Source organism: Eretmochelys imbricata, chromosome 1 (assembly GCF_965152235.1).
Source record: "Eretmochelys imbricata isolate rEreImb1 chromosome 1, rEreImb1.hap1, whole genome shotgun sequence".
Classification (NCBI taxonomy): Eukaryota; Metazoa; Chordata; order Testudines; family Cheloniidae; genus Eretmochelys; species Eretmochelys imbricata.
This window is the reverse complement of record NC_135572.1, coordinates 8,279,163-8,305,922: the sequence shown is the minus strand read 5'-3', so window position 1 is coordinate 8,305,922 and position 26,760 is coordinate 8,279,163. Positions and strand designations below refer to the sequence as shown.

Genomic DNA, 26,760 nt, shown 5'->3' with positions numbered 1-26,760 from the left:
CATCACTGCTGCGTCTACACTACAAGGTTATGTCAATATAGCTGCAGCACTGTATCTATGCTTCTAGTCTCTGTAGTATAGATGTGGCTCTAGATAGTGAGGGACAATTTTTTGTTATACGCATGCACGATATCTAGTAACCTGGGTCCCTCATATTTGATCAGTGGCCTAGAGAGACAGGTATCTGCAACAGGTAGTAGCCTAACACAAAAAATGCATAATAATAGTAAGATCTTTTTGGGAGAGTGGATGGTAGAAAAAGTAGTCTAGTGATGCCATCTACTGGGGAAGTGGAAAAACTGCTTTAGTTCTGGATTAATTTACAGATGAAAGGGAGGACATAAAAGGAAACTGATTTAATATTTTTGTGTGGACAACTCCCCCAGGTGAACACACTAGTCCCGAACAAAAGTGATTTTATTCCAGAATACTCGATTTGGAAGTAATTATTTGGGAGTAATTACTGGGAAGAAGGATAAAGGAGTTTGAGGCGCAAGTGGTCTTCTCATCCAGTCCCCCCTCCACCCCCCCGTGGAAGGAAAAGGCCTGGGTAGAGACCGTCGAATCATGGAAGTCAATGAATGGCTACACAGGTGGTGTCGGAGAGAAGGCTTTGGATTCTTTGACCATGGGATGGTGTTCCAAGGAGGAGTGCTAGGCAGAGACGGGCTAACAAAGAGAGAGGGAAGCACTTAGACGAGAGGAAAGTGATCAGGAACAGTCAGCATGGATTCACCAAGGGCAAGTCATGTCTGACTAATCTAATTGCCTTCTATGACGAGATAACTGACTCTGTGGATGAGGGGAAAGATGTGGACGTGTTATTCCTTGATTTTAGCGAAGCTTTTGAGACGGTCTCCCACAGTTTTCTTGCCAGCAGGTTAAAGAAGTATGGGCTGGATGAATGGACTATAACGTGGATAGAAAGTTGGCTAGATTGTTGGGCTCAACGGGTAGTGATCAATGGCTCCATGTCTAGTTGGCAGCCGGTATCAAGTGGAGTGCCCCAAGGGTCGGTCCCGGGGCCGGTTTTGTTCAATATCTTCATAAATGATCTGGAGGATGGTGTGGATTGCGCCCTCAGCAAGTTTGCAGATGACACTAAACTGGGAGGAGAGGTAGATACGCTGGAGGATAGGGATAGGATACAGAGGGACCTAGACAAATTAGAAGATTGGGTCAAAAGAAACCTGATGAGGTTCAGCAAGGACAAGTGCAGAGTCCTGCACTTAGGACGGAAGAATCCCATGCACCGCTACAAACTAGGGACCGAATGGCTCGGCGGCAGTTCTGCAGAAAAGGACCTAGGGGTTACAGGGGACGAGAAGCTGGATATGAGTCAACAGTGTGCCCTTGTTGCCAAGAAGGCCAATGGCATTTTGGGATGTATAAGTAGGGGCATTGCCAGAAGATCGAGGGACGTGATCGTTCCCCTCTATTCAACATTGGTGAGGCCTCATCTGGAGTAGTGTGTCCAGTTTTGGGTCCCACACTACAAGAAGGATGTGAAAAAGTTGGAAAGAGTCCAGCGGAGGGCAACAAAAATTATTTGGGGGCTGGAACACATGAGTTATGAGGAGAGGCTGAGGGAACTGGGATTGTTTAGTCTGCAGAAGAGAAGAATGAGGGGGGATTTGATAGCTGCTTTCAACTATCTGAAAGGGGGTTCCAAAGAGGATGGATCTAGCCTGTTCTCAGTGGTAGCAGATGACAGAATAAGGAGTAATGGTCTCAAGTTGCAGTGGTGGAGGTTTAGGTTGGATACTAGGAAAAACTTTTTCACTAGGAGGGCGGTGAAACACTGGAATGCGTTACCTAGGGAGCTGGTGGAATCTCCTTCCTTAGAAGTTTTTAAGGTTAGGCTTGACAAAGCCCTGGCTGGGGTGATTTAGTTGGGGATTGGTCCTGCTTTGAGCAGGGGGTTGGACTAGATGACCTCCTGAGGTCCCTTCCAGCCCTGATATTCTGATTCTATGATACTCTGGAATTAAATCATTTTTATTCAAGAACAGAATGTCCACATGGGGTAATTATTCCAGATTAGCTAAATTAGAGTGGAATTGTTATTCCGGCATAGCAGAATGAGTACTGTGGAACAGCCAAGTTAAGTCAATTTCCCTGTGCCGACAAGCCTTGGGGGAAATGCCTTGGCAGTAGCATGGCTAGCGGAAGTGGGGCCTTCCCTACCTCTGCACAGCCCGGGTGCCCCCCAACTTCTACGCTTGACAGTTATTTTCATCAGAACTGAAGACTCGCCAAGCAAGGGTGAGTGATGGGGCTGGGACCCCACAGCACTTTAGCCCTCCTGTAGGAATCCCGCACCCAGGGGCTCGGGCCCCACATTTGGGCCATTCATTCATGAGGGGCCCTCTTCCCCCAGGGAGTTTCTCCTTCTCTTCCCCTCCCCCCAGGAGTCTCCCGTCCTCTTATGAGTGTCCCCTTCCCTCATGGAATCTTCTCACCACTCTCTTCCCCCTCCCCCCGCGAGTCTCCCCTCCCCACATCTTCCCCTCCCCCCCACCGAGGACCCCCTCTCCCCCATCTGCCCCTCCTCCCCAAGTGTCCCCATCCCCACGTCTCCCCTCCCCCTGTCTGCCCCTGCCCCAGGGAGTCTCCCCTCCTCGAATCTCCCCTCCCCCCAGGAGTCTTCCCTCCCCCCGTCCGCCCCTCCCCCCCAGAATCTCCCCTCCCCCCAGGAGTCCCCCCCCATGTCCGCCCCTCCCCCCAGGAGTCCCCCCCATGTCCGCCCCTCCCCGAGTCCCCCAGGGAGTCTCCCCTACCCACGTCTGCCCCCCCCCGAGTTCCCCCCTTCCCGAGGGAGTCTCCCTTCCCCCCCGAGTTCCCCCCTTCCCCAGGGAGCCTCCCCCCATGAGTGTCCCCGTCCCCCAGGGAGTCTCCCCCCAGTCTGCCCCTCCGCCCCGAGTGTCCCCCTCCCCCAGGGAGTCTCCCCGTCCGTCCTTCCCGCCATGAGGGAGCCCCCAGGCCGGCCGCTCCCACTGGGCGAACCCCGGGCCGGAAGCAGCCCCGCTCCCGCCTCCGCCGGGCATCTGAAGTGAAGGGACGGGAAGGCGGGCTCTCGGCCGCCATCTTGGAACCGGGCAAGGCTGCCGCCCTTGCCCCGCGTTGTTCCCTTCCCCCTGTGCCGCGTTCCCGGGGGGAGAGGGCGAGCAGGGAGGGGCCGAAGAAGCGCTGGGCCCCGGGCCGGGTTGGGCCAGGCTGGAGCCCCAGGTCAGGCCGCTGCCCATATCCAAGATGGCGGCCGCGGCCTCCACCGGGCGGGGAGGAGACGGGGCGGTACGGCGGCGCGGCGGGGTCAACGGCGCCGTTGGCGGGAGCGGGAAGCCGTCGGTCGCGCCTGGAGCTCACCCGCACGCCGGAGAGCGCGAGCCGCCGCCATGCACGTGATCAAGCGAGGTGAGAGCGTCCCCCCCCGCTCGGGGCTCAACGCCCCCCCCCCCCCGCCACGGCTCGGGCGCCCCGCCCCCAGACCACCCCCCCGCGGCCCCTAGTGTGGGACCCTGGACACCCCCAGCTCCCCTCCCCCGCCGCTGGCACCAAGCCCCAGGGGCTGCCTCCCCCCGCGCTGCTTCTCCTCTCTGTGAGGGGGCGCCCCACGGGCCGGGCTGCCCCCCCACCCCCAGTACCGTGACACCCCCCCCCACCGAGGGGGCTGGGCACCCCGCCCCTGGAGCGTGGGACCCCGTCGCCTCGCGCCGCTCCCTGCCCCCCCCCGCCCCTCGGCTCACGCCTCTCTCCTGGAGCGGGGGGCCCCGCACACCGCCCCGAGCCCCCCGGCGTGCGTGCGCCCCCCAAGCGTAACGCCAGGCCCCCCCCGCCGCCCCCGGCCACGCGTGAGGACAGCTACTCCCCGTGAGGCCTGCTAACTCCCCTCTCCGTGAGTGGGGCGCCCCCCGTGGGGCACCCAGCTCCCCTGGAGACCGGGCCCCCCCTGCCTCCTGTGGCTCTGGGCCCCGAACGTCGGCATCCCCCCCAGCCCCCCTTCCCTTGAATGGGGAGCCCCCCACGTGAGCTCAGTAATCCCCCTGGGGCTGGGCGCGTGGGGTGCCGCTCCTCGCAGCGCCCCTGGGGAGAGCGCGCGGCGGCCGTCGGGGGGCCCCACCCGAGCCCTGTGGCCGGCTGTCTCATTCCGGTTGCTGTGTGTCTGTCTCTCTCTCTCTCTCTCCTCCCCTCTGTTCCCACCGGGTAGATGGGCGCCATGAGCGCGTCATGTTTGACAAGATCACCTCTCGCATCCAGAAGCTCTGCTATGGACTCAACGCTGACTTCGTGGATCCCGTGAGTTGACTTGTATCCTCTCCACCTTCCACCCACACGACAGTGGTGGCCATTGAAAAGCCACCATTTGTAATCCAGGTGCCACCCAGTTATTTCCCCTTCTTAGTGTAAGGGGAGATGTTGGCATGTCCCATTACCCCTATGTGTGAACTGTTGGCAAATGCTGCTTTTTTAATGGCAACCACTGTGTCCTTTAGTTTTCTTTATACAGTAGAACCTCAAGATTCACGAACACTCAAATGTTTGCAACTCCGAACTTAGGGTTGTTCTTTCAAAAGTTTATAACTGAACGCTGACTTTATACAGCTTTGAAACTTTACTATGAAGAAGAAAAATGCTGCTTTTCCTTTACTTTTTAGTAGTTTACGTTTAACACAGTACTGTATTGTATTTGCTTTTTGGGGGCGGTTCTGCTGTTCCCTGATTGTGTATTTCAGGTTCCAAATGAGGTATGAGGTTGACTGGCCAGTTCGTAACTTTGGTGTTCGTAACTCTTAGATGCTATTTTAACTTGAATTTTTCAGAGATTTGTGTTTGGCTTTCTCTCCCTCACAGGTGCAAAGTCTGAGACAGGGATCTGTGTTTACCTGTTATAAATTCCTTCTGGTGGATACCTCAAACACGGTTTAAAATGCTCAAGTTCCTGGTGTTAGAAAGCTCCCTGCCATTTCATCTTGAATATCTTGCTTCTCTACATTAAAATAGTGTAGCAATCACATGGCTTTTTAAAAAATCTCATTTTTACAACTCTTTGTCCATGCCAGTCTGAAAGAGAAGTACTAGTTCTCTTTGTTAGAAGAACACTTTTTTGTGTTTTATCAGAAGTGAATTTCCCTCTCTTAACGGTACCATTACCATCTTCTTTTGAGCAGCCTAGGAGTGGATATTGACCCTGATCCTGCAAGCAACTCCCCTCAGTACCCATGCATGGCCGCATTAACATCCATGGGGCTTTTCATGGACATCTGAGTCCACCCATGTGGAGTAAATTGTAGGATTAGGGCCCTGGGTCACAAAGGCCCTGTCTTTCTTTATGTCTGTAAAACACTTAGGATGCTGTCAGTGCATTAGAAATAAGAAGTAGTACTTCTCAGCCATGGATCTCAAAGAGCTTTACAAAGAGGCAGGAGAATCATTATCCTTGTTTTACAGTTGGGAAAACTGACACATGGAGAGGTGTGTTGTCTCGCTCCCAGCCAACCGCAGAAAAAGGAATCAAATCTAGGTCTCTGGTTTCCTAGTATAGCAACCTGGGGACTGGGTAATAATAATGAAGTTAGTTACTTTTTCTTCTACTACTCAAGATAGTTAAGTGCCAAGAAGACTGCGAAAAGCTACAAAAGGATCTCACAAAACTGCATGACTTGGCAACAAAATGGCAGATGAAATTCAATATTGACAAATGCCAAGTAATGCACATTGGAAAACAATCCCAACTATACATATAAAATGATGGGGTCTAAATGAGCTGTTCCCACTCGAGAAAGAGCTCTTGGAGTCGTTGTGGATAGTTCTCTGAAAACATCCACTCATTGTGCAGCGGCATTTTAAAAAAAAAAAACAAAAAAAATTCCAGTGGGTAGATGTGAGAGAATATAAATCACTTTATCATCTGCCGTTTAAAGTGAAGCACATATTGTAATAACTTTGTTTGCAAACAGAAAATATGATGCTAGGCGTTGGGAAAATGGGGTTCTTCTAGACTGTTGCTGTAAGGATGGTATTGTCCCTGAAACATCGGTAGCTAACCTGCAGAATTCTGATTTCCCTAGGCACAGATCACCATGAAGGTGATCCAGGGTCTATACAGTGGTGTCACAACAGTGGAACTGGATACACTGGCTGCCGAGACAGCTGCAACCCTCACTACCAAGCACCCCGACTATGCCATCCTAGCAGCAAGGATCGCAGTCTCCAACTTGCACAAAGAAACAAAGAAAGTGTTCAGTGGTGAGTGTGTCTGTGGGCACGTGAGTAACACCTTGTGCTCCCTTGTTGAGGAGGGAGCCAGTGAAGGGGTTGTAGCATTAGAGGATATGACTATGGTAAACCTGTTCTTAAACAGGAGTGATTAAGTGTTGAGTCTATGTATCTGAGACGTTTAGTTCTACCAGCTCTACACCTGATGCTATCGAATGGCTGGGCACGCTGCACATATGCTGAGAGAGTATGATTATGTAGTTTTGCGTACACATGGAGAAAGCTTAGTTACCTGTCTTGTTATAAATGTTCCAATGAATAATTTCTACTGGAGCATTTACTGTTAAAATCTGGATGTCCTAAACAGCTGTGTTAACAATAAGAGAATACATTTAAAAAAATTAGGTCTTGGCTAAAAGTAACTTATCTGGTAAACTTTATATGGATTAGGCTTATTTAACATGTATCTGACTACCACTGGACACTTTGTGTTCCTAGAATTTCTTTCATAAAAGCAAATCATTTTGGGGCTTCTGAGAAGTAGATATTCCCTGCCATTGGACAGGTAGAAGAACAAACATATGTGTATTTTTTTGAAGACACTTTGTGGGGGCTAGGTTTGGGAGAAGTGGGGTGGTCCAGGCATGTTCAATTTTTGTAATTATAGTTTTCAGACTATGTGAATAAAAGTCTGTGAATGGCTTTTCTTTGACTCTTCTTTCCATTTCCTTTGTAGATGTCATGGAAGATTTGTACAATTATGTAAACCCTCATAATGGCAGACACTCTCCAATGATCTCCAAGGAAACGCTAGACATTGTCTTGGCTAACAAAGATGTATGTAGCACTTCATGGGATCTGATGTTCCTAAGATCCAGTAAACTCTGTTCAGTGATATTTTAAACTTCTAAATATGAAAGTAAACCATGTGGGCTGTAGGACCAAAAAAAAAACCACACACTGATGTAAACTAACAAAGATGGTGACTGCTCTATTTTGGGGAGCTTGTGGAAGGACAATGACACTTGGAATTCTGACCACTGAAGGATACTTCTGATGCTGTTATATCAAGGACATATATCTCTGTTCTTATATGGCCCCCATCACTCTGAAATTGGAGTGTCTGAGGCCCGTTTGGTAGTTGGACAAAGAGCGGCTCTTAACTTAATAAAATAACAGAATCTCCTCATTTATTTAATAGAGAACAGTCTTTCAAGGAGAGAGATGAGGTTTGTTATCTGTCTCCTTTAGCTTGCAACCTGTGAATGATTTTTTTCTGAGTTTTCCTGTGTGAGGTCTAACTAGAATGCAGGTGTATGGGTGAGCAGGGCCAGAAGCCAGGATGTTGCCCTTAGAGGAATTTCATTAATACTTCGCATAAGATGCCAACTGTATTAGCCAAGAAAGCCTTGCATACGCTGGTTTTCTGCCTGGTGCCTCTAGCTATGGAGTCATGTTGAGGCCAGAAGCATGAAAACCAGAGGTACTGAACAATAAGAGCACTGTTGTTTTGGTAATATGAAGCTGTGTGAGTCTGATGTTAGGGGTAGATGGTTTCCTCAGTCTAAGTGCTTAACCTGTCTCTGAATTGTTTCATCCCCAGCGCCTGAACTCTGCTATCATCTACGATAGAGACTTCTCCTACAACTACTTTGGCTTTAAGGTAAAGACCAGATTTCTTGTGAGAGTGAAGATTTAGTTTTTTTTCAAAGCCTTAACAACCTAAGAAAAAAAACCCAAAACATTTTCATTGCTGCAGAAAGAGACTGTAGTAGTGAAGGCGGCCTCCAAAAAACAGTGGCCAAAATGAATGAGTCATGTGCTCCTTCCTCTATGATTTCTCAGCCTGGCTTTGTCTGTGGTGCCTGAGGGCGATGCCACTATTTTCTGAAAGCTTCACTGTGCCATTTTTATCTAGCACAAGTGCTATTTTTGACAGCCTCAAGACATCCTTTAATGCACGTTTAAATCCTTGGAGTTTGTGGCCCTGGGGGCAGGAGGGAATGGTGATGGAAAATTTTGCAGGGGAGCATACTCTTGTGTTGGGAATAGTAAACCCAACTGTTTTGGTTGGGATCTTGTGAAGTGATCCACAGTTACTCAGCATTGCAGATATGCTCATGTGTTTAGCCTCTGCACAGCTTCTACATCATCATGGTGGACTTGCATGCTTGACTGCTTTAGTTTGTGTTAATTGGGGATTAGGAACAGGAGACAGTCCCAGCATAAACCGAAACTGCTGGAGGGGAAAGCAGGAGGAAAGGATGAATGTGAATGAGAGCCCTGGGCCAGTTGAAGCCCAGCACCTCTGTTTGTAATGACTCTGAAGTCTACATGCCAAATAGCTTCTCTCTGTAGAAGAAAAGTGGGTGCTGTAGGTGATGTGAAAGCTAAATACTCTGGCCTGATTGTCTGCAGAATTTCCCAGTGTGAGGCTGCAGCCACTTTGACCTGGGTTGATGTGTTACAAGGCCAGGGCAAAGGTGTGTTCAACTGTAGCATTTGGGCTGTAAGTTCCTTGCAGCAGAGGCACTGGACGCTCTGCCAGATTGTGCTTTGCACATGCTGTTCCTCAAGGAGTAACCGAATACAAACACATCAGGTCTTTGTATTCCCGATAAAAGCTTTCCCGCACTGTTCAGACAAGCTGCACAACTATCCCCTGCATGTCCTCCCATTCATCTCTGCATTCTTCCATGCTGCTGCACAGACCCTCCTCCCACAGCCAGTTTGCACTGCCTCTATTTTCTCCTCCATATCCACCCTTAAAACACACTTCTTCAGGGAGAAGTTTAAAGTCCAACCCTGTGAGATGCCCACTGAAGTCCATAGGAGCCGAGGGTGTTCAGCACTTCATGGGATTGGGCACTTAAACCCTAGCTCTGCCCGCCTTGAAGCTCTAACTAAATCAGCCCCCCAATTCAGAACTGGGCAGGGAGAAACCCCCCTACCCCCAGCACTGGGATCCCTGTGGCATCCCCCTCCTGCCAGCTATGTGGACTTAAGGGAAAGAAACTTCAGGGAGGAGCCAGCCAGAGACTCAAGCTGGTAGAGCAGCAGCATAAGCAGAGACATGGATGATGACATCAGTATTTTTTACACTTCTGATTAGACGTTCTGTCCCCTGTGCTGATTGCTCCAGCTACCTTTCCTACCCTCCCCAGTGTCTTCACCTCAGCCTGTCTCCACACCTTCCTCCTCTTCCTTCACTTGTTTTCCCATTTACTTTATCCCCACCTCGCTAACCCATTTCAACTCCCCTCCTCCCCCCACCCAATCTTGTGGAACTAACATGATTGCCACCATTGCATAGTCTACTCTTTGTGTTATACCCACTTCCCCTACCCGTGTCTATTAGATTGTAAACTCTGGCGCAGTAATTGTCTACTACATGTTTCTTCAGTGCCCGGCACAATGGGGCCCCGGTCTTGGTTAGTTCTTAGGCACTACTGTATGAACATAATTAATGATGACAGTATTAGGAAATCTATTGAGGGAAATAGAACTCTCTTCCCCTGCCCACAGCCTCTACCAAACCCATGGATTGAAGGCAAGTACTAAACCTCACCATGCATTCACTCCTTTATCTGTACTCTGTCCACATAGAGGACTCCTCAGGGCAGGGACTTTGCTGACGTATGACTGGATAGAATCTAGCCCACTTCGGGTGCTGTATCTGTAACAAGGTTGAAGAAGAGCAGAGAACTGAGCTTGTGTAGGAAACCTGGTATTGGGAGAGCCAAACTGCTTGAGAGTTGGGTTTTTGATCCCAGAGCTGTGTGCATTAATCGGTACAGCTTTTAAACTGGAATCTGAACGACTGTAACTGAGATGCTTTTCTTTCTTTAAAGACTCTAGAGCGCTCCTATCTGCTGAAAATCAATTCAAAAGGTAAGAACAGACTGTTCCTGTTTGATGTATTCTCTGCTGCGAGCTGAATGGGGCTAGGTAGCTTCCTTCACAATTTTCAGTGTCCATTATTTTCCAAGAGGGTACAGCATATTTGTAATCTGCTTGTCCACATCAGAAAGACTTTCTTGTGCAGTCTCCCTCTACCCACACACACTCCCTCCCCAAACATCTTTTAGTAAGACACAAGCATCTCTTTGCCATAGCTGCGGGAAGGCTTGCAGTTGTACTAAAAGCAATTATTAGTTACAGTGCCACATTGAGTTTAGTTGGGTGTTTTGTTTTAAATAATGGCTGCGTGGGGCACTTCATGCATCCAGCATGTGGATCCCATTGGCACAGAGACCACTTATACACCAGGACACTCAGAATGTGTTCATCTCCAGCAGGCTGATACCATAACTTAGGAATTGCCATATGAGAAGTCCATTCGCAATCTCACTGTTTGGTGTTTGGGTATTTGTAATAGAGCTGAAGTTGGCATGGCTAGAACACCATAGAAAGCTGGCTAGATCATCGGGCTCAATGGGTAGTGATCAATGGCTCCATGTCTAGTTGGCAGCCAATATCAGAGTGCCCCAAGGGTCCAGTTTTGTTCAATATCTTCATTAATGATCTGGAGGATGGTGTGGATTGCACCCACCTCCAGATGACACTAAACTGGGAGGAGTGGTAGATACTCTGGAGGGTAGCGATAGGACACAGGGGGACCTAGACAAATTAGAAGATTGAGCCAAAAGAAATCTGAAGAGGCTCAGCAAGGACAAGTGCAGAGTCCTGCACTTAAGACAGAAGAATCCCATGCACCGCTACAGGCTAGGGACCGAGTGGCTAGGCAGCAGTTCTGCAGAAAAGGACCTAGGGGTTACAATGGACGAGAAGCTGGATATGAGTCAACAGTGTGCCCTTGTTGCCAAGAAGGCTAACAGCATTTTGGGCTGTATAGGTAGGAGCATTGCCAGCAGATCGAGGGATGTGATTGTTCCCCTCTATTTGGCATTGGTGAGGCCTCATCTGTAGTACTGTGTCCAGTTTTGGGCCCCAGACTACAAGAACTATGTGGAAAAATTGGAAAGAGTCCAGTGGAGGGCAACAAAAATGATTTGGGGGCTGGAGTACATGACTTAGGAGAGTCTGAGGGAACTGGGATTATTTAGTCTGCAGAAGAGAAGAATGAGGGGGGGATTTGATAGCTGCTTTCAACTACCTGAAAGGGGGTTCCAAAGAGGATGGATCTAGACTGTTCTGTCATCTGCTACCACTGAGAACAAGGAGTCTTGGTCTCAAGTTGCAGTGGGGGAGGTTTAGGTTGGATATTAGGAAAAACTTTTTCACTAGGAGGGTGGTGAAGCACTGGAATGCGTTACCTAGGGAGGTGGTGGAATCTCCATTCTTAGAGGTTTTTAAGGTCAGGCTTGACAAAGCCCTGGCTGGGATGATTTAGTTGGGGACTGGTCCTGCTTTGAGGAGGGGGTTGGACTTGATTATCTCCTGAGGTCCCTTCCAACCCTGATATCCTATGATCAGTTTCAATTGTTGCGTCACCTCGTGTCTGAAACTTCATGGGCATCCATAATAGTGAGAGAGTGGTTATTATTATAATATACCGAGAATCCTGAAAATGGTTAGCCTCTGTTTTGAACCACTTCAGTATAGGTAAAAAATTTGGGGCCTAGAATTCTGACCGTTCAGGCTTCTTCAGTGGCATATTTTAGTCCGTCTTTTTTTGCATGATCCGTGTCTGTCAAAACTGGCTTTAAATGGAATGCTTATGTTCCTGTTCTCTCCCTTCTGGTGTCTAGTTGCTGAACGCCCCCAACACATGCTGATGAGGGTATCTGTGGGAATCCACAAAAATGACATTGATGCTGCGATTGAAACCTACAACCTCCTATCTGAGAAGTGGTTTACCCATGCATCTCCCACGCTCTTCAATGCTGGCACCAACCGACCTCAGCTGTCCAGGTACCTCAGAACGCCAGGGTTGGCTCACACTATATGCAGAGGAGGGTGCTGGGCAGGAGGTGGTTTCTGTTCAAATGAAATGTCCTGTGACAACTGTTAAAATGACCAGCTGCACTTTGGTGACCCCTAATTAAAATAATCTGTAATTTGTCAAATATGGCCTCAAATGTATATATTTTTTTATATTTAAAGAAAAAAATCTTTTACAGAAGCCTAAGGCCAATAGAAGTGATTCCACAACTCTTTTTAATTCCTAAACATTGTTTAAACACTCCCTTCTCCTGAAGTGCATGAGAACCTAAAAGGGAAATTAACTAGAAACAAAACGAATCATGGCTATTAACTATTCATTGTCCAAGCTGAGATGCTAAAAACACAAAAATAAATGGAAGAAATAGATTTGATTTTTAAAATGTTCTCGTATCTGTTACTTAAGTTAAAGAAATCGGCTTTTAAAAAAACACGATAATTAGCTCCCAGGAGCATATGCGTTTCTTTAAAAAGTGAGAGCTTTACAATGCTCTGCAAATTTGCATCATATTCTTTGCTTCAATTACCTGACCCCTAAAGCATTAATGATTCCAGAGAACCCTCGGCAGGTTTCTGCATGCCTTCTGTGGCATTGTTCGCTTTGATTTTGAATTGTCTGATGTCAACTTCCGTTTGTTTCCATTCAGCTGTTTCCTGCTGTGTATGAAGGATGACAGCATTGAGGGAATCTATGACACTCTAAAGCACTGTGCGCTGATTTCCAAATCTGCTGGTGGAATTGGTGTTGCTGTGAGCTGTATCCGAGCCACTGGCAGCTACATTGCTGGGGTAAGTGAGTAAATGGCACACCATACTGATGTATACCTTCAAGTATCAGGAAACTTCTGTGCTTAAATCACATTGTCAATTCAAGTCTGCTGCTACCAGGCCAGTATACCCCAGGGGAGGTACATCTAGCCCAGTAGCTTGCACCTTCTTTTTTGTGGTAGGAAGCCAGATAACATAGCATTCCTATTACAGTACTTTGGTTTCAGATTGAGGTATGTTCAGAAAGAAAAGTCAGTGTTTCATCAGACAATTATATCTTTACAAATTTAATAGCTGAGAGTAGATATCTCAGGACTCATAAACTGCTGGATTTCTCCATTTTATGCATGAGCAATAACATCTCTTGCAAGTTTCCAAATAATTCTTTCGAGTATTTTAACACAAATTTAAAGCAAAGCACATTCAAAATGTGGCTTGTATAAACAAATGCTTATTAGAGCCCATGTTAGCTGACAGTGAGTGCTACTTCCATGTTATATTAAAAAAAATAAGTTCTCTTGTAGCCAGCTTTTATCTGCAGTGGGCAAGAAATGGCTTTCATTGTAAGGGCCTTGATGTTTGCTGTGTCTCATTGGCAGTCTGTCTAAGAGCAGCCTCACAAACCAACCAGCTTCCAGAGATTGATGGTTTTCATATGTCTTTGCAGACAAATGGAAATTCCAATGGGCTTGTCCCAATGCTGAGAGTCTACAACAACACTGCCCGCTATGTGGATCAAGGTGGTAACAAGGTATGTCATCTTCCAACCAGGAAGGAAGGTGGGGATGGAAACCTTAATTGAATGTCTTAATAAGCCAGCAGTGGGCTGTGGAAAGATTGATGATTAGCACTGATGAACTGGAGCAATGGCTCTACATGGCATGTACTAAAAAGCAGTGTCCTGTTCCCATCTCATGAGTATTTGGTTCTCCCTTCATTACGAATTCCACAGTGCAAATGTAACTTTCACTGCCTGTCCTCTGAAAGGAGTGTCCTAGCGTCTAAGGAAGGAAGGCCCCCCACTGTATATCACAGGCCGCCATCCTCACCCAGTGCCCTCACACTAAACCCAACAACCAAAATGAGACCAAAGTATTACAACCCACAGGAGATTCAGCTAGTATGTACCAAAGGCAGAGAACAGGAGGGACTGAGGTGCACCAGTGCGTGAGGCCCGTGCAGTGGTAGGGAAGTGATTAAGTGAGGTATACCCAGATAATCCTGGCAAGTGACCCATATCAACCCACTGCAGAGGAAGGCAAATCCCACCCTACCGTCCCAAGGTCGGTGCCAATCTGACCTGGGGAGAAATTCCTCACTCACCCACATATGGCTATCACTTGGACTCTGAGCATGCGAGCTAGAACCAGCCAGCCAAGCACCTGAGAGAGAGAGCATGCTTGGTGCTACCTCTGCCCTGGCCCAAACCATCCAATGTCCCATCTTCAGCTGTGGCCATCCCTCATGCTTCAGAGGAAGGAGATAAAAAACCCTCCCAGAATACACTGGGGGGGAGGGGGAATCCCTTCCTGATCCTGCAGGTGGCTAGCTGAAACCCTGGACTGTGAGCTTTTAGGAGCATAATACATAAACTAGAAGCGAGCCCTAGAACTGTTGAGATCTGCCCCACACCATCACAAGCAACCACATCATACAATTACACTTGTAAATTTGTCCAGCTCTCTCTAAACTAATTTTTGTTGGCCCCGACAACTCCTACTGGGAGGCTATAAGTTCTGTTTCTGTAAAATACCCACACTTGTAAGGTCAGCCTCTTCCACTCGTTTATAAGTAGCTCCTGGAGTGCCTCATGTTGAATTCTAATCTAAAAGTGTCCAGAAAGAGTCCTGCAAAAAATGAAGCACTGCACAAATAATCCAGAAGTCAGTAGAAAGCTTGACCAGGCAAGGAAGTCTTTCACATGCCCAGCACTTGTTGAACATCAGAGATGAGGGAATTTCAGATGCATGTTCCTTTTGACTGAAACACAATGTGGCCAGCCCCAGAGAACTCAGTCCCAGGAAGTGAGAGTGACTCTTACTCAGCACCTGGTGCATCTGCCTTGATGGGACTTCAGAATGACAAGCTCTTTCTAACAATGGGGGGACATTATCTGGGCCCCAAACTGTGTAGGATCTAATTGTGCAAAGCTGGTGTCCATGTTTCCACAACAGCAATGTGGTTATCACTCGTACTCCCATGTGTTTCCCCTGTGTGTCTGGTTCCGATCTTGGCTGTATTTTGTCTGACAGAGACCCGGGGCCTTTGCCATCTATCTGGAGCCATGGCACTTGGACATTTTTGAGTTTCTTGACCTGAAGAAGAACACCGGGAAAGAGGAGCAGCGAGCCAGAGACCTCTTCTTTGCCCTCTGGATTCCCGATCTCTTCATGAAACGGGTGGAGACTAACCAGGTGAGGAGATGTGTTGGTGCAGGACAGGGTCGGTTAATGGAGCAATAGCATTATCCCAGAGTCTGCAGAAAGACCCTGGGATGGAATTTGAGATGTGCTGTTGAGCTGTCATCTTACCAGCAAAAGAACTTCCGAAAACAACTGCTGCAGAGCAGTTTAGCTAGGCAGATAATCTACAGAGTGCTTTGGGTGAGCTGCAGGGCAGTGATTATACCACATCACGTCTTCACTCGGCCTCAGAGCATTGTTCACTCACCCTCTTGTTCTCAGATTAATTTTTGACCTCTGGGAATTTGTTTTAAATGCTGAAAAGCTGCAGTAAGCGAAACATTGAACTTGCCTCTATAAACAGCCCCTCTTGTGGCTGTGTGCATGTGCTCCAATGTGGGTTCTCATTTGAGGAGTAAGCAGTCATTCAGGACTGAATATTATCCTTCAAGCGGGGGCTTAGGTTTATCTAAAGTCAGTTACCTTAGTAGTTTTAACTCCTGCTAGTTTGATAACCTTCCCCTCCCCTGAAATTGCAGGATTAGCCCCATGTTTCGGGAGGACGGAAAATTAATTTGTTCATTGTTTTCGCATCAGTACTGTGTGTAGGTTAGGAAGTGTTCACTGGTTATCCCGTATTAGCTGACTTCCATTCTGTTGATGGAGATGGGTTATCTAAGGATCTTCTATCTTTTTGCTCTCCTTCATAGGACTGGTCCTTGATGTGTCCAAATGAGTGTCCTGGCCTAGACGAGGTTTGGGGAGAGGAGTTTGAGAAACTGTATGAGAGGTATGAAGAATGGACAGAATTATGAGCAGAGTTGGCTATCTACATCTCCCACTCATTGAGTTGCCATCCCTCTTTATATGGGTGGCTCTGTCTGTATCTGGTAACTTTGAGCCAAACTTCAAAAGTCCAGTTCTGTCCTAACATGACCCTGTGAGTTCTGTTTATGGGGTTATTAAGGATGGAGAGAGGGTATGTCTCCTTATCCCAAATTGAAATTCTACCCAAGATGGGGAGAAGCCTGAACGATGATCTCCGTTTAATAAAGGCAAACAGGTAGAAATCTCAGTAAGGAGATTGGTGGCTTCATGTTGGACTAGCCTCATTTGTTGCCTGCCATGCAGGAGAGAATGCACTGGTCAGCTTTGTGCCCCCAGTGAGTGGAAGCAGAGCCAGCATCCTGCCCCTAAATCGTCTGACTGGCTAGTTCAGATCTGGCTTGGACCACAAATGAAAGGATCTGGCCACCCAGTGAAGGCGTCATTGTACTAGGGACTCCCCCCGTTTCACTAACTCTTTGTTGAGCCCAGGGAAATAAGCGTTAAAGGAGCTCTTGCTTTGTCTTGCAGTTACGAGAAGCAGGGCCGTGTCCGCAAGGTGGTGAAGGCTCAGCAGCTCTGGTACGCCATCATAGAGTCTCAGACTGAGACCGGGACCCCTTACATGCTGTACAAGGACTCTTGTAATAGGAAGAGCAACCAGCAGAACCTGGGAACCATCAAGTGCAGCAACCTGTGCACAGAAATCGTGGAGTACACCAGCAAAGATGAGGTGGGTAGGGACATGAGATTTACTCCAGCTCCGATGGGGAAGCTGTGCTTGTGCGAGGCTCAGACATTCAGAATACAAATCTGTCTTCAAGTGAGGGGAAGCGTTGTCTTTATGGGTTCTTCCGTTTGACCTGTTTTTTTTTTCCCTACTCTGCGGGTTCTGAGAGTCATGGCCAGGGGATCTTCAAGGCAGACCGTTAGGGAAATTGAACGGCATGTTGAATTTAGGAAGCTATCGTGTGTGTCTACGACTTTTCCGTAGGCTGTTTGTGTTTCCCTATAAGAGTTGGGTATAAGGGCTCAGTGGGGAGTGCCCTGCTCCATTTGTACCTGCCCATGGCTGCTGTGAGGGTGGGTGGGGCTCATGGTCACTGTGGGGGGCTGGGGCTTATATTGGTACTTTGGTGAAACCTGGGCATCCTGTTTTCTATGGGGTCAAGAGGGAATCATTGAAACCTCCAGAGTTTTGGAGTAAAGTGTGGCCCTAAACAGGATGCTGCATAACTGAAACCTACACAACTAGCTGTCTGGTTTCAGTCCCTTGAGTGTGGGGCAGCTGCTCTGGGCATTGGAGGAGCAGAGTCCCTAGTGAAGCAGAGGAAGAATGAGGAAAGGAACCACTGCCAGGCACAGTTTTGGGTATAGCCAGTGTAACGCCATGCCCCCAGTGGGTCGTCGGCAGTGGGGTCTAATCTGAGACCACTAGGTCTAAAAGCAGGAGCCTCTGCTGCCTGAGCTAAAAGAGACCGATCGGTTAGCTCAAAAGCTCTAGCCCATTACACCGCCACTGTGTAAGCACAGGTTACTCTAGGAATTGTTGGTTTCATCCTCCTGGGGCTGGCTGGATAGTATAAAAAATGAGCAAGGAGAGGCTGCCTGCGTACCCCTGACCTAGCAGGACAGTTGGTGCTGGGATCAGCCGCTCTAATGTTATGACAGAGCAAGGTGATCGAGGAAATGGTTGGGGATCAGGGTCTGGAAGGCAAGGAGAGGCAAGACCGTCCGCAGATAAAGTGAGCAGAACTCCCGTAGTGTTCAGGGATATCAGCAAACCTACAGGGATTCCTCCCCTTTCTTCTGAGATGCCTGGTACTGGCCACTATCACAACAGGGCTAGATGAGCTAGAGGTCTGATCCATTACAGCATCTCTATGTTCCTACGGAGGTCAGAGGCCTTCAGGCAATCTACATACTTGCCACTCTTGGGCTATGGGATACATAGGATGAGGCAGATGTTCTCCCATCTCTGCCCGTTGCACTGACCTGTGTGTTTCACCTCCCTGTGTCCATTTCTTCTGGGTAGAGAACATGCTCTGGGGGCTGGGACTCTGTTATTCTCTCGTATTGCCCAATGCTGGCTGACGCTTCTGCTCCTGCTGTTGTTCCAGATTGCCGTTTGTAACTTAGCCTCTATCGCCCTGAACATGTATGTCACATCAGAGCACACTTACGACTTCAAGAAGCTGGCTGAGGTCACCAAAGTCATAGTCCGAAACTTGAACAAAATAATTGACATCAACTTCTACCCTGTGCCAGAGGTATGGGGGAGGGTGCAGCTGGGTTGGAGCGGGGGGTGGAAAGGGCGGAGAGTCCTGGAACAAAAGAGATGCTGTTATACAGCTGGCTGGATTAAGGTTGAAGCAACATTCATCCTGCTATTGCATGCTATAAAATTGGCTGGAGTTCTGAATCTGTCAAGTACTGTTTTCTGCAAATAGAACTGTGATAATAAAACACCCACGTACCCTGCTGCAGCAATAGTCCATCATTGGTAGCCTGGCTCAGTACCCTGAAGCTTGGCAAATTCCAGATGTGATGGATGCTTAGTTGGAGCAGATTCCAGAGGAGTTGATCCTCCCCTACGAATGCTTTGCATGGCTTACAATAGGACATAGGCAGTCCCTTCCCTGAAGAGCTTACAGAGTAAGGAAGACAGGCATGGTAGAAAGAGTGCATTAGGAATGCTGAAGGAAGGTGCAAGGTGTTTGGTTTTATTTATTGCTGACTATTTTTGTGGGCTTCACAGACGTGCCTCTCAGAAACGATTTGGAGGTGAAGAGGGTTGTAGCTTAGTGCAGAGGAATTGGGAGGCCATTCTCTGCATAGGGCAGTGTGGAGATGGTTGCGGGAGAGTGAGAATGGCCTCCTTGGTGGGTGGGGCAGTAAGAGACCATGGCCAAGATCCAGGCTGGAGTGGAGTTTTGCTGGTTTTGAAGGAGAGAACAAGGGCCAAGCTGCTCAAAAGTGACTGGTGATTTTTGGGTGTCCAGCTTGAGACTCCTAAAAAGGGCCTGATTTTCAGGAAGTGCTGAGCACCCGCCCCCAGAACACCAGACTCCTTTAAGGGGCCTCAAGTTGGACACCCAAAGTCACTTGTCACTCTTGGAAGACATGGCCCTTGTCCTCCCCTTCAAGGCCCCATGTAACATTAGGTGACAAAGAACTAGTAGAGGGAACGAAAGAGCAGCTGCTCTGACTGGACTGATGGACAAGGAAGGAAAAAGTGAGAGGCTGTTTTGTGTGGACTGAAGGGGATGGTGGCCACAGGAGTGAGTGGATGTGTGGTCAGGGTCATGTGGTTCTGATTTCTACCTTCTATTGTCCTCTCCACTCAAACATAGGCTGATCTCTCCAACAAACGCCATCGTCCCATTGGCATTGGAGTGCAAGGGCTGGCGGATGCGTTCATCCTGATGAGATACCCCTTTGAAAGTCCAGAGGCCCAGTTGTTGAACCAGCAGATCTTCGAGACCATTTATTACGGTGCTTTGGAATCCAGCTGTGAACTTGCCAAAGAGCATGGGCCATACGAAACTTACGACGGTTGCCCTGTCAGCAAAGGCGTAAGTAACAGCATCAGGTCTCCAATAGAGCAGAGCTAGTGTGAGGGCACTTAAAGCGGCTGGCGGAGTAATCACTAGGCTAGCTGTTCACTATCCACTAGTGAAAATTGGGCTGGAGGGGTGGGGAGAGGTCTGCAAATTTCCGATAAAGCATCTTAACTGTCTGAAGCTGAGCGGTGAGTATTGAAGTGACTTTTTTGTTTGATTTTTCACGGTGGTCTTCAAAACACAGATGAATTCCTGCCCTTACCCCAAAGATCACGCTGTCTAACTCAGCCCATGCCTCTGTTCTTTTAGATCCTACAGTATGACATGTGGAACGTCACCCCTACTGATCTGTGGGACTGGAAGGCTTTAAAGCAGAAGATTGCCAAGTGAGTAAATGCCCCAATGAATATTGCTCAGTTTGTTAGATGCAAACATCCTTTGATGGTAGAGATTACAGTTTTAATTGCCTGAAATGTGCTGGTTTCTTTTGAAAAAGATTGTGTAGAAATGGCACCTGCTTACTCAACAGATCAGCTTTTAGTGACAAGTGTTCTACCGTCTCCTATTCCCACTAGCCCTGGAGATCCTGAGCGAGCTGGGCTTTTCTGGTTCGTGCATTGCCAATAGACTTGTTCGTTCAGTTCCAGTGGATTACAGGTCACTGCATTTGCATAGATGTGAGGTGGGTTTGCAGGCCGACAGGGAAACAAACCATCTGAGATGAGCACATCAGATCCAGGAATCATGGAGAGACAAATGTGAAGCCTTGTGATGCTTCAAGATTCATTTGCAGGGGTTTAACTTTCAGCTTTTCCCCAGCAAATCTTTCCTACTGTTACTTTGAAAGGCAAGATATGTTTGCCCAGCTTGGCTGTCAGAAGGCTACACGTTTTTGGAGGCTTTTTCTCTTTTACCTGATCATCTTGGAAACAAGTGTTTTTGGGGAAATCCTCTGCCCACCAATTTGTGGGGAAGAGGATGTATTTTCACACAGTACTTGTTTGTCAGTCCACCGTGAACTCTTCCCCATGACAGCCATTTGGGAAGCTCTGGTGAGGAGGAGGATAGCTGTGGTGGAGTTACACTTCCAGGTTACCCAGACTCTGCAGAGCACTTGTAGGTGAATGCTGAGCTTGTGTGTCCAGTCTACGTGAGGTGTTTCAAGACAGGCTGTTGAGATGTAGAGGTGAGGATTCAGGGGGCCTAAGTGGAGTTAGAAAGGACACTGCTGAATTTCCTTGCCCTTTCTATGTGTACAGCACAGTTCCTTGCACTGAACCCTGATTCTCCTCTTTCCAAACTAGGCTTAGGGTTGTGCTTTCTGGTGGGATTCATTTCGCAGGTGCTGGTGTCTTTCTCTGGTTGGCTGAAGCTTTAACCCTCTGATTGTCCTTACCTCCCTCCGTTAGGTACGGTGTTAGAAACAGCCTACTCCTTTCTCCAATGCCAACTGCTTCTACTGCTCAGATCTTGGGCAACAATGAGTCTATTGAACCCTACACCAGTAACATCTACACACGCCGAGTTCTCTCGGGCGAGTTTCAGGTAAGGAGGCTGGGACAAATGTGGTAAATGGCTTTTAAACATGCAGGCTTTTGACAGCCAGCAATGTTCAGTAAGACAAAAGCAGCACATTGTATTAGTCAATTTATTTACCCTGTACGTCCCTCTCCCATGCAAAAACATGCCGAGGAAGATAAACAACTAAGCCAGAATGTTCATACAGAGCCACAGTGTGTAACTTGACTGCCCTGGGATATGCTGAAGGGGCCTTAATTACAAATTCAAGAAATGCTGGTTCTGCTAGAGAAGGCCCCTGTGAGATCTGTGTTGCCTGCAGGATTGATTGCCAAAGAGGTGGGGTTGGGGAGGGGGTAAGGAAGGACACCTAGGCCTTCAGGAAAGTTCAGAGGTCACAGGGCTCATCACGGAAATGTCAGGAGGAAAGGTTTCTGTGTAAAGTGTTTACTAAAGTGTATCTATAAGAGGTGTAATTAACGTACAGATGCTAGGGGATTGATCATACTGCAGGAAAGGGTGGGGGCTAAATTAAGGAAGAGATTTAGGGATAGATAAGGGGAAAATCTGACAAAGGGGAGTAGCACAATTGGCCAGCTTCTTAGAATGTAAGATTGGGTTCAGTGGCTATTTGGGGACCTGCACCATGTGGGTGGAGGTGTCTCCTACACGGGGAATTATCCTTGCCATAAGGCAGGAGATTGGTTAAACAAGCACAGAGTTCTTTCCTTCCCCATATGTCTAATGGGCTCCGCTCTCTACAGATTGCGAATCCGCACTTGTTGAAAGATCTGACAGAGAGAGGCTTGTGGAATGAGGAGATGAAAAACCAAATCATCGCCCACAGTGGCTCTGTGCAGGTATGTGAGAGGAGCTGGGATTAATGTGGCTGTAAAGGCAGCAGGTCAAGCATTCCCAGGAGCTGGCACAGGTACTCAAGAAGGAGGGCAGGACCTGCCACATGTGCTTAGGGTGTGTTTCACGCTGCTCTGCCTTTGAAGCATCTCTTTGGAAGGGAGAGCTGGGATGTTGCATGCTGGCTCTGACAAAGTCGAGTGTCTCTGTGAGAAGCATTAGAAGATTTTTCTGACCACAGGGTAACTTGCCATTTCTGAAGTTTTCTGGAATGTGTGCAGTGGAGGTTTCCACTGGTTATATGCTTTTCTACTCATTAGTGGAGCCAGGTACTAGGTGGATGAGTTGTTCCCTGTAAGCTGGAGGTTCTCCTTGACATGCTATAGAAACTCAAGGGCCCAGCAGGGGTGGGGTGGGGGGCCTCAGGGCGGGGGCCTCGGGCACAGGCGTAGTTTAACTTCTATTTTTGAGGGGCAGGGGCCAGTGGGAGGGGGTAGCTAGGGGCTATGTGCACAAGGGGTGGCTCTTGGTGCAGGGAGGGGGGTGACTAGGGGCTGTGTGCAGGCAGGGGGGTAGCTCTGTGCAGCTCAGGGTGCAGGGAGTGCGTATCAGGGTGTAGGGAGAGGGGTATTAGGAGCTGTGTGCTGGGAGCACTCCCCTGCAGTCCCTATTCCCGGAGGAGTCTGCCAGCCACAGAGCCGGGTCTCCCCACCCAGGGGCCTCTTACCGGCTGCCTCTGCAGGAGCAAAGGGGACTGGGAGCAGAGGAGCAGCTTCAACCCCAGGCACCAGCAGGAGAGGAGGGAATGCCGCTGCTGCCTGCTCCATGGCACCAGCCAGAGCCACAGCTGCCCAGCTCCGGGTTCCCGCCTCCGACGTGGCCAGGGGGCGGGGAGAGGAGATGGGGGGCCAGGGGAGCTGCCCCTGGGACCGCTGTGCTCTTGCACTGCAGTTTGGGGGTGGGAGGGCAATGCCCTCCAGGTCCCCAACTCTGCCCGTGGGCTCAAGGCTTCTGCCCCACCGTGAGCACCAGGGCTCGGGGCTCCAGGATTCAGCCCCACACTCCTGGGTTGAGCTCCGCGGTGGGGCTCTGGGGATCGGGGCTTCAGCCACAGGCTCCCGCGGCCCCCTTGAAAGGGCTTGTGGACCCCCGGTTGAGAACTGCTGCTCTAAGCTGTCCGGTCCCAGAGAATGTTAGTCTGCTTAGTTGTGTGTAAAAGGGGGAAACTTCAGAGCAACAAATAGACCTAAAACAAGAACCTGCTGTGTAGATATTGGCACCCATACCTGAAAAGCAAAGGAGTCTCTATGGGCTCAGTAAATTGTGCCCTTCTCTTTGACATGTCTTTCCCTGTATCATGCTGAGGGTGAATGCCCTGCTAATAACACTTTCCTTTCCCCCTGAGTGGGGAGGGTAACAATGACTAGTTCATCTCCCTTTCTTGTCCTGATTGGCTAAGGGGTTCTTGCCTTGGACACCTGGTTGAACATGGCCTTCTCCCTTAAAGTGTCCTAAAAAGGAACCTGCCTGTTCTTTACGACGGTAAAATGTCCATTTAAGGGCATGTATTTACAGATTATTTGGGATCAGTAATGGTTGGCTGTAACATTAGAGGTCAGTTGAAGTGCGGTTTAGTTTTAGCCAGAGTAGATTGTTACCGGTTACCATTATTATGTGACCATTAAGGCAGTCATTGGGAATGCTGCCTAGTAACCAGTCCTGTTTCTTTCAGAACATCGCGGAGATTCCAGATGACTTGAAGCAGCTCTATAAGACAGTCTGGGAAATCTCCCAGAAGACCATCCTCAAAATGGCAGCTGACAGAGGCGCTTTCATTGATCAGAGCCAGTCCCTGAACATCCATATTGCAGAGCCCAACTATGGCAAACTCACCAGCATGCACTTCTATGGGTGGAAGCAGGTATGTGGGAGGGGTGGGTGGAGGGGCCTATTGGCTAGTTGATAGCGTTTCGATTGACACGTTCTGTCACTAAAAGTTGGCTCCTGTGGTTCTTAAAAATAAGTGTCTGTTTCCCTTTCATTGCCATCAGCAATATCTCTCCGCTTCTGAGGATCTGGCCTACACTAAAACGTAGGTCAGCCTGGCTACGTCACCCAGGGGTGTAAAAAATCCACACCTCTGAGCCCTGTAGATAAGTCAGCCTCGCCCCTGGTAGATAGTACTAGGTCCACAAAGGAATTCTTCTGTCAACCTAGCTACTGCCTCTTGGGGAGGGGGAGCCCCTACGCTGATAGGAGAGCCCCTCCCATCGGTATAGGCAGTGTCTACATTGGTGCAGCTGGAGTGTTTCAAGAGTAGACCAGCCCTGAGGATGAATGACTAGGTGGCTTGGGGCACTCCTAGCATTGTTCCCATCTGTGGATCCTAGCACAGTAGCCATAGATCATTAGCTAATACTGTGGGGTGGTTACTTCCTATTGGGGAGCCATTAACAAAGGCAGCTGCTTGGCTTACGGGAAGTGTGTCTCAGTAACCAGAACTCAGCCTGAGCTTCAGCATGCTATGATTCCCTGACTTGCGTGCTTTCACTCTGCAGGGCCTGAAGACAGGCATGTACTACCTGAGGACAAAACCAGCGGCCAAGCCCATCCAGTTCACTCTGAACAAGGAGAAGCTCAAAGAGAGAGAGAAGGTGTCCAGGGAAGAAGAGGAGAAGGAGAGGAACAAAGCAGCCATGGTGTGTTCACTGGAGAACAGAGATGACTGCCTGATGTGTGGCTCCTAACGCATCTGCCCTTTGGTGCCAGCATGGCTGCTCCATCTGGCTTAATCTCTTCTAGAGTAGATAGGTCTAGTTTTACTTCAGTACGTAGGGTCTTGCTGGGCCTGTGATGGGTGGGTGGTCAGGGAGTAGTGTACAATGCTTTCCCAATCCCTGGGTTGGGGCCTGTGTGTACGTACCCCTCCCCCCCGCCGCATAAGAAGTTTATATATATATCCCTTTTGCAGCTGAGCTTCCTGGAAACTAAGTGCTTTTGTATAGTCTTGCATTATCCACTGTAGATAGAATTTTCCTAACCGTGGACAGGAAAAATGCTAATGCCTGTTACCTTAAGGATGAGTTCTGTGCACTTCAGACAATTGTCCTCATTTTACTACTGTGCTTATGTGGATTCTGATGAATGAATTTCCTTTGCCACAGTAACTTGGCAGTGAGGAAAACATCCCTGTGCTCTGTCTGTTGTGGCCAGGGGCACATTGTGTTAAGCTGAGGAGTTTTGCTCACACCAGAAGTGTTTGTGTGCCTGTTAGACCTACTCCTCACAAGGAGCTCCTGGTTCTCCCAAGGTCCTGGGGAACAGACTGGCTATGTGTACACATCACATGCAGACTTCTTCGCCGTCCGGCCAGAGGGAGGGCAGAGCATTGCACATGCTGTCTCCTTTCAAGAGCCAAATCCATCTGGCTGGGCTAATTGTTTGATGGTTCTAAAATAAATGTTTTTACCTTTCAGTGTACTTAACTTCCCTCACTAAGGCAGCTGGACTTCAGTGGCCTAGTTTTTGAATAGTTATTAAATTTGCATATCATGCACCTTAACTTTACTAGCTGAAGACAGTAATAAAGTCTAGAATGTTGAGGGTGTGTACAATATCTCAGTAATATTGTAGAGTGGTAGCCCTGCTGGTCACAGGATATTATGGCCTTGTCTACACTGTTAGGGGGCTTATTCCTTCACCCGCTTACTTCCCTGGTCCTTCTTGCATGAACAGAGAGCAACAATACCCGAAGTCCAAAGGTGCAAACAATTCAATGTTTATTGGGGTGAACTTCCAGCAAGCATGATTCCAGTTTCCTTCCTTAGTGTCCCCCTTCCCAGCTCTGACACCACAGAGCCTTACACCTGTGTCCCTGTTCCCATTCCTGCCCTTAGCCAAACATGATTCCAATTCCGCCCCCTATTCCCATTTCCCTCACCCCACGCACCCGCACCCACTTCCTGACTGACTGCAGACTATATAGTAAAACTTGAGTTCGGCTTAGCTATACCTTAACCAATCATTTTCCTGAAATTTAACTAACCAATCCTAACATACTGTAACATGATTATGTAACCAATTATATCCCTCCATGTTAATTAGTTTACACCCAGCAAAATTAATTATACAGCAGACAGGAACAGTCACAGAACCAGATAGAGATTATACAGACAAACAATAGGGAAATGGGGACTATAATGACAAAACAATACAGAAGTGAGGATTTCACATCCCAGCTATTGATAAGTGAGTTCTTGCCAGAGAGGATGCTATCAAACTCAGTTTCCTTTTACATTTTCTAGGCACTTCCCTTTCTCTGGAGGCGATGGGCATTATCAGGACAGGATTGTATCCTAACAGCCCAATAGCACCTTCTTTCCATGTGACTAGTTTGGAATGTGAGGATGTGACCGGTCGCTTCCTAGCTTATGGCTGCCTCTGCTGCTTAGCCAGAGACCTTAGCCTAAGAACAGGGCCTCAGACTGTCACAGTGAGAGAAGGACCTTACACCGGCAGACAGTGATTTTGATTCTTTTATACCTCTATAACTAGCCAAGTGATAAGAATACACCTAAATTTTTAGCGCATAGGCCTTTACAGACAGGCCTGAATATCGATCTCCTAACATACACCGCCACTTAGCACGCTGAAACTTTCTTTGCTCAGGGGTGTGAAAAAACACCCCCCCGAGCGCTGCAAGTTTCAGC

At 48.5% G+C, this 26,760-nt stretch overlaps 1 protein-coding gene across 1 annotated transcript; it reads left to right on the top strand.

Annotated features, from left to right (window-relative positions):
• Positions 1-3,293: 3,293 nt before the first annotated feature.
• Positions 3,294-25,531, top strand: RRM1 (ribonucleotide reductase catalytic subunit M1). The gene is made up of 19 exons (XM_077821238.1): positions 3,294-3,414; positions 4,208-4,296; positions 6,069-6,246; positions 6,953-7,053; positions 7,820-7,879; positions 10,068-10,107; positions 11,928-12,090; positions 12,768-12,909; positions 13,556-13,639; positions 15,141-15,302; positions 16,001-16,080; positions 16,647-16,848; positions 18,236-18,385; positions 19,469-19,690; positions 19,988-20,064; positions 21,088-21,223; positions 21,961-22,056; positions 23,784-23,972; positions 24,610-25,531. The coding sequence occupies exons 1-19, from the start codon at positions 3,396-3,398 to the stop codon at positions 24,796-24,798; spliced, it is 2,379 nt and encodes a 792-aa protein (XP_077677364.1). The 5' UTR covers positions 3,294-3,395; the 3' UTR covers positions 24,799-25,531.
• The last annotated feature ends 1,229 nt before the right edge of the window (positions 25,532-26,760 follow it).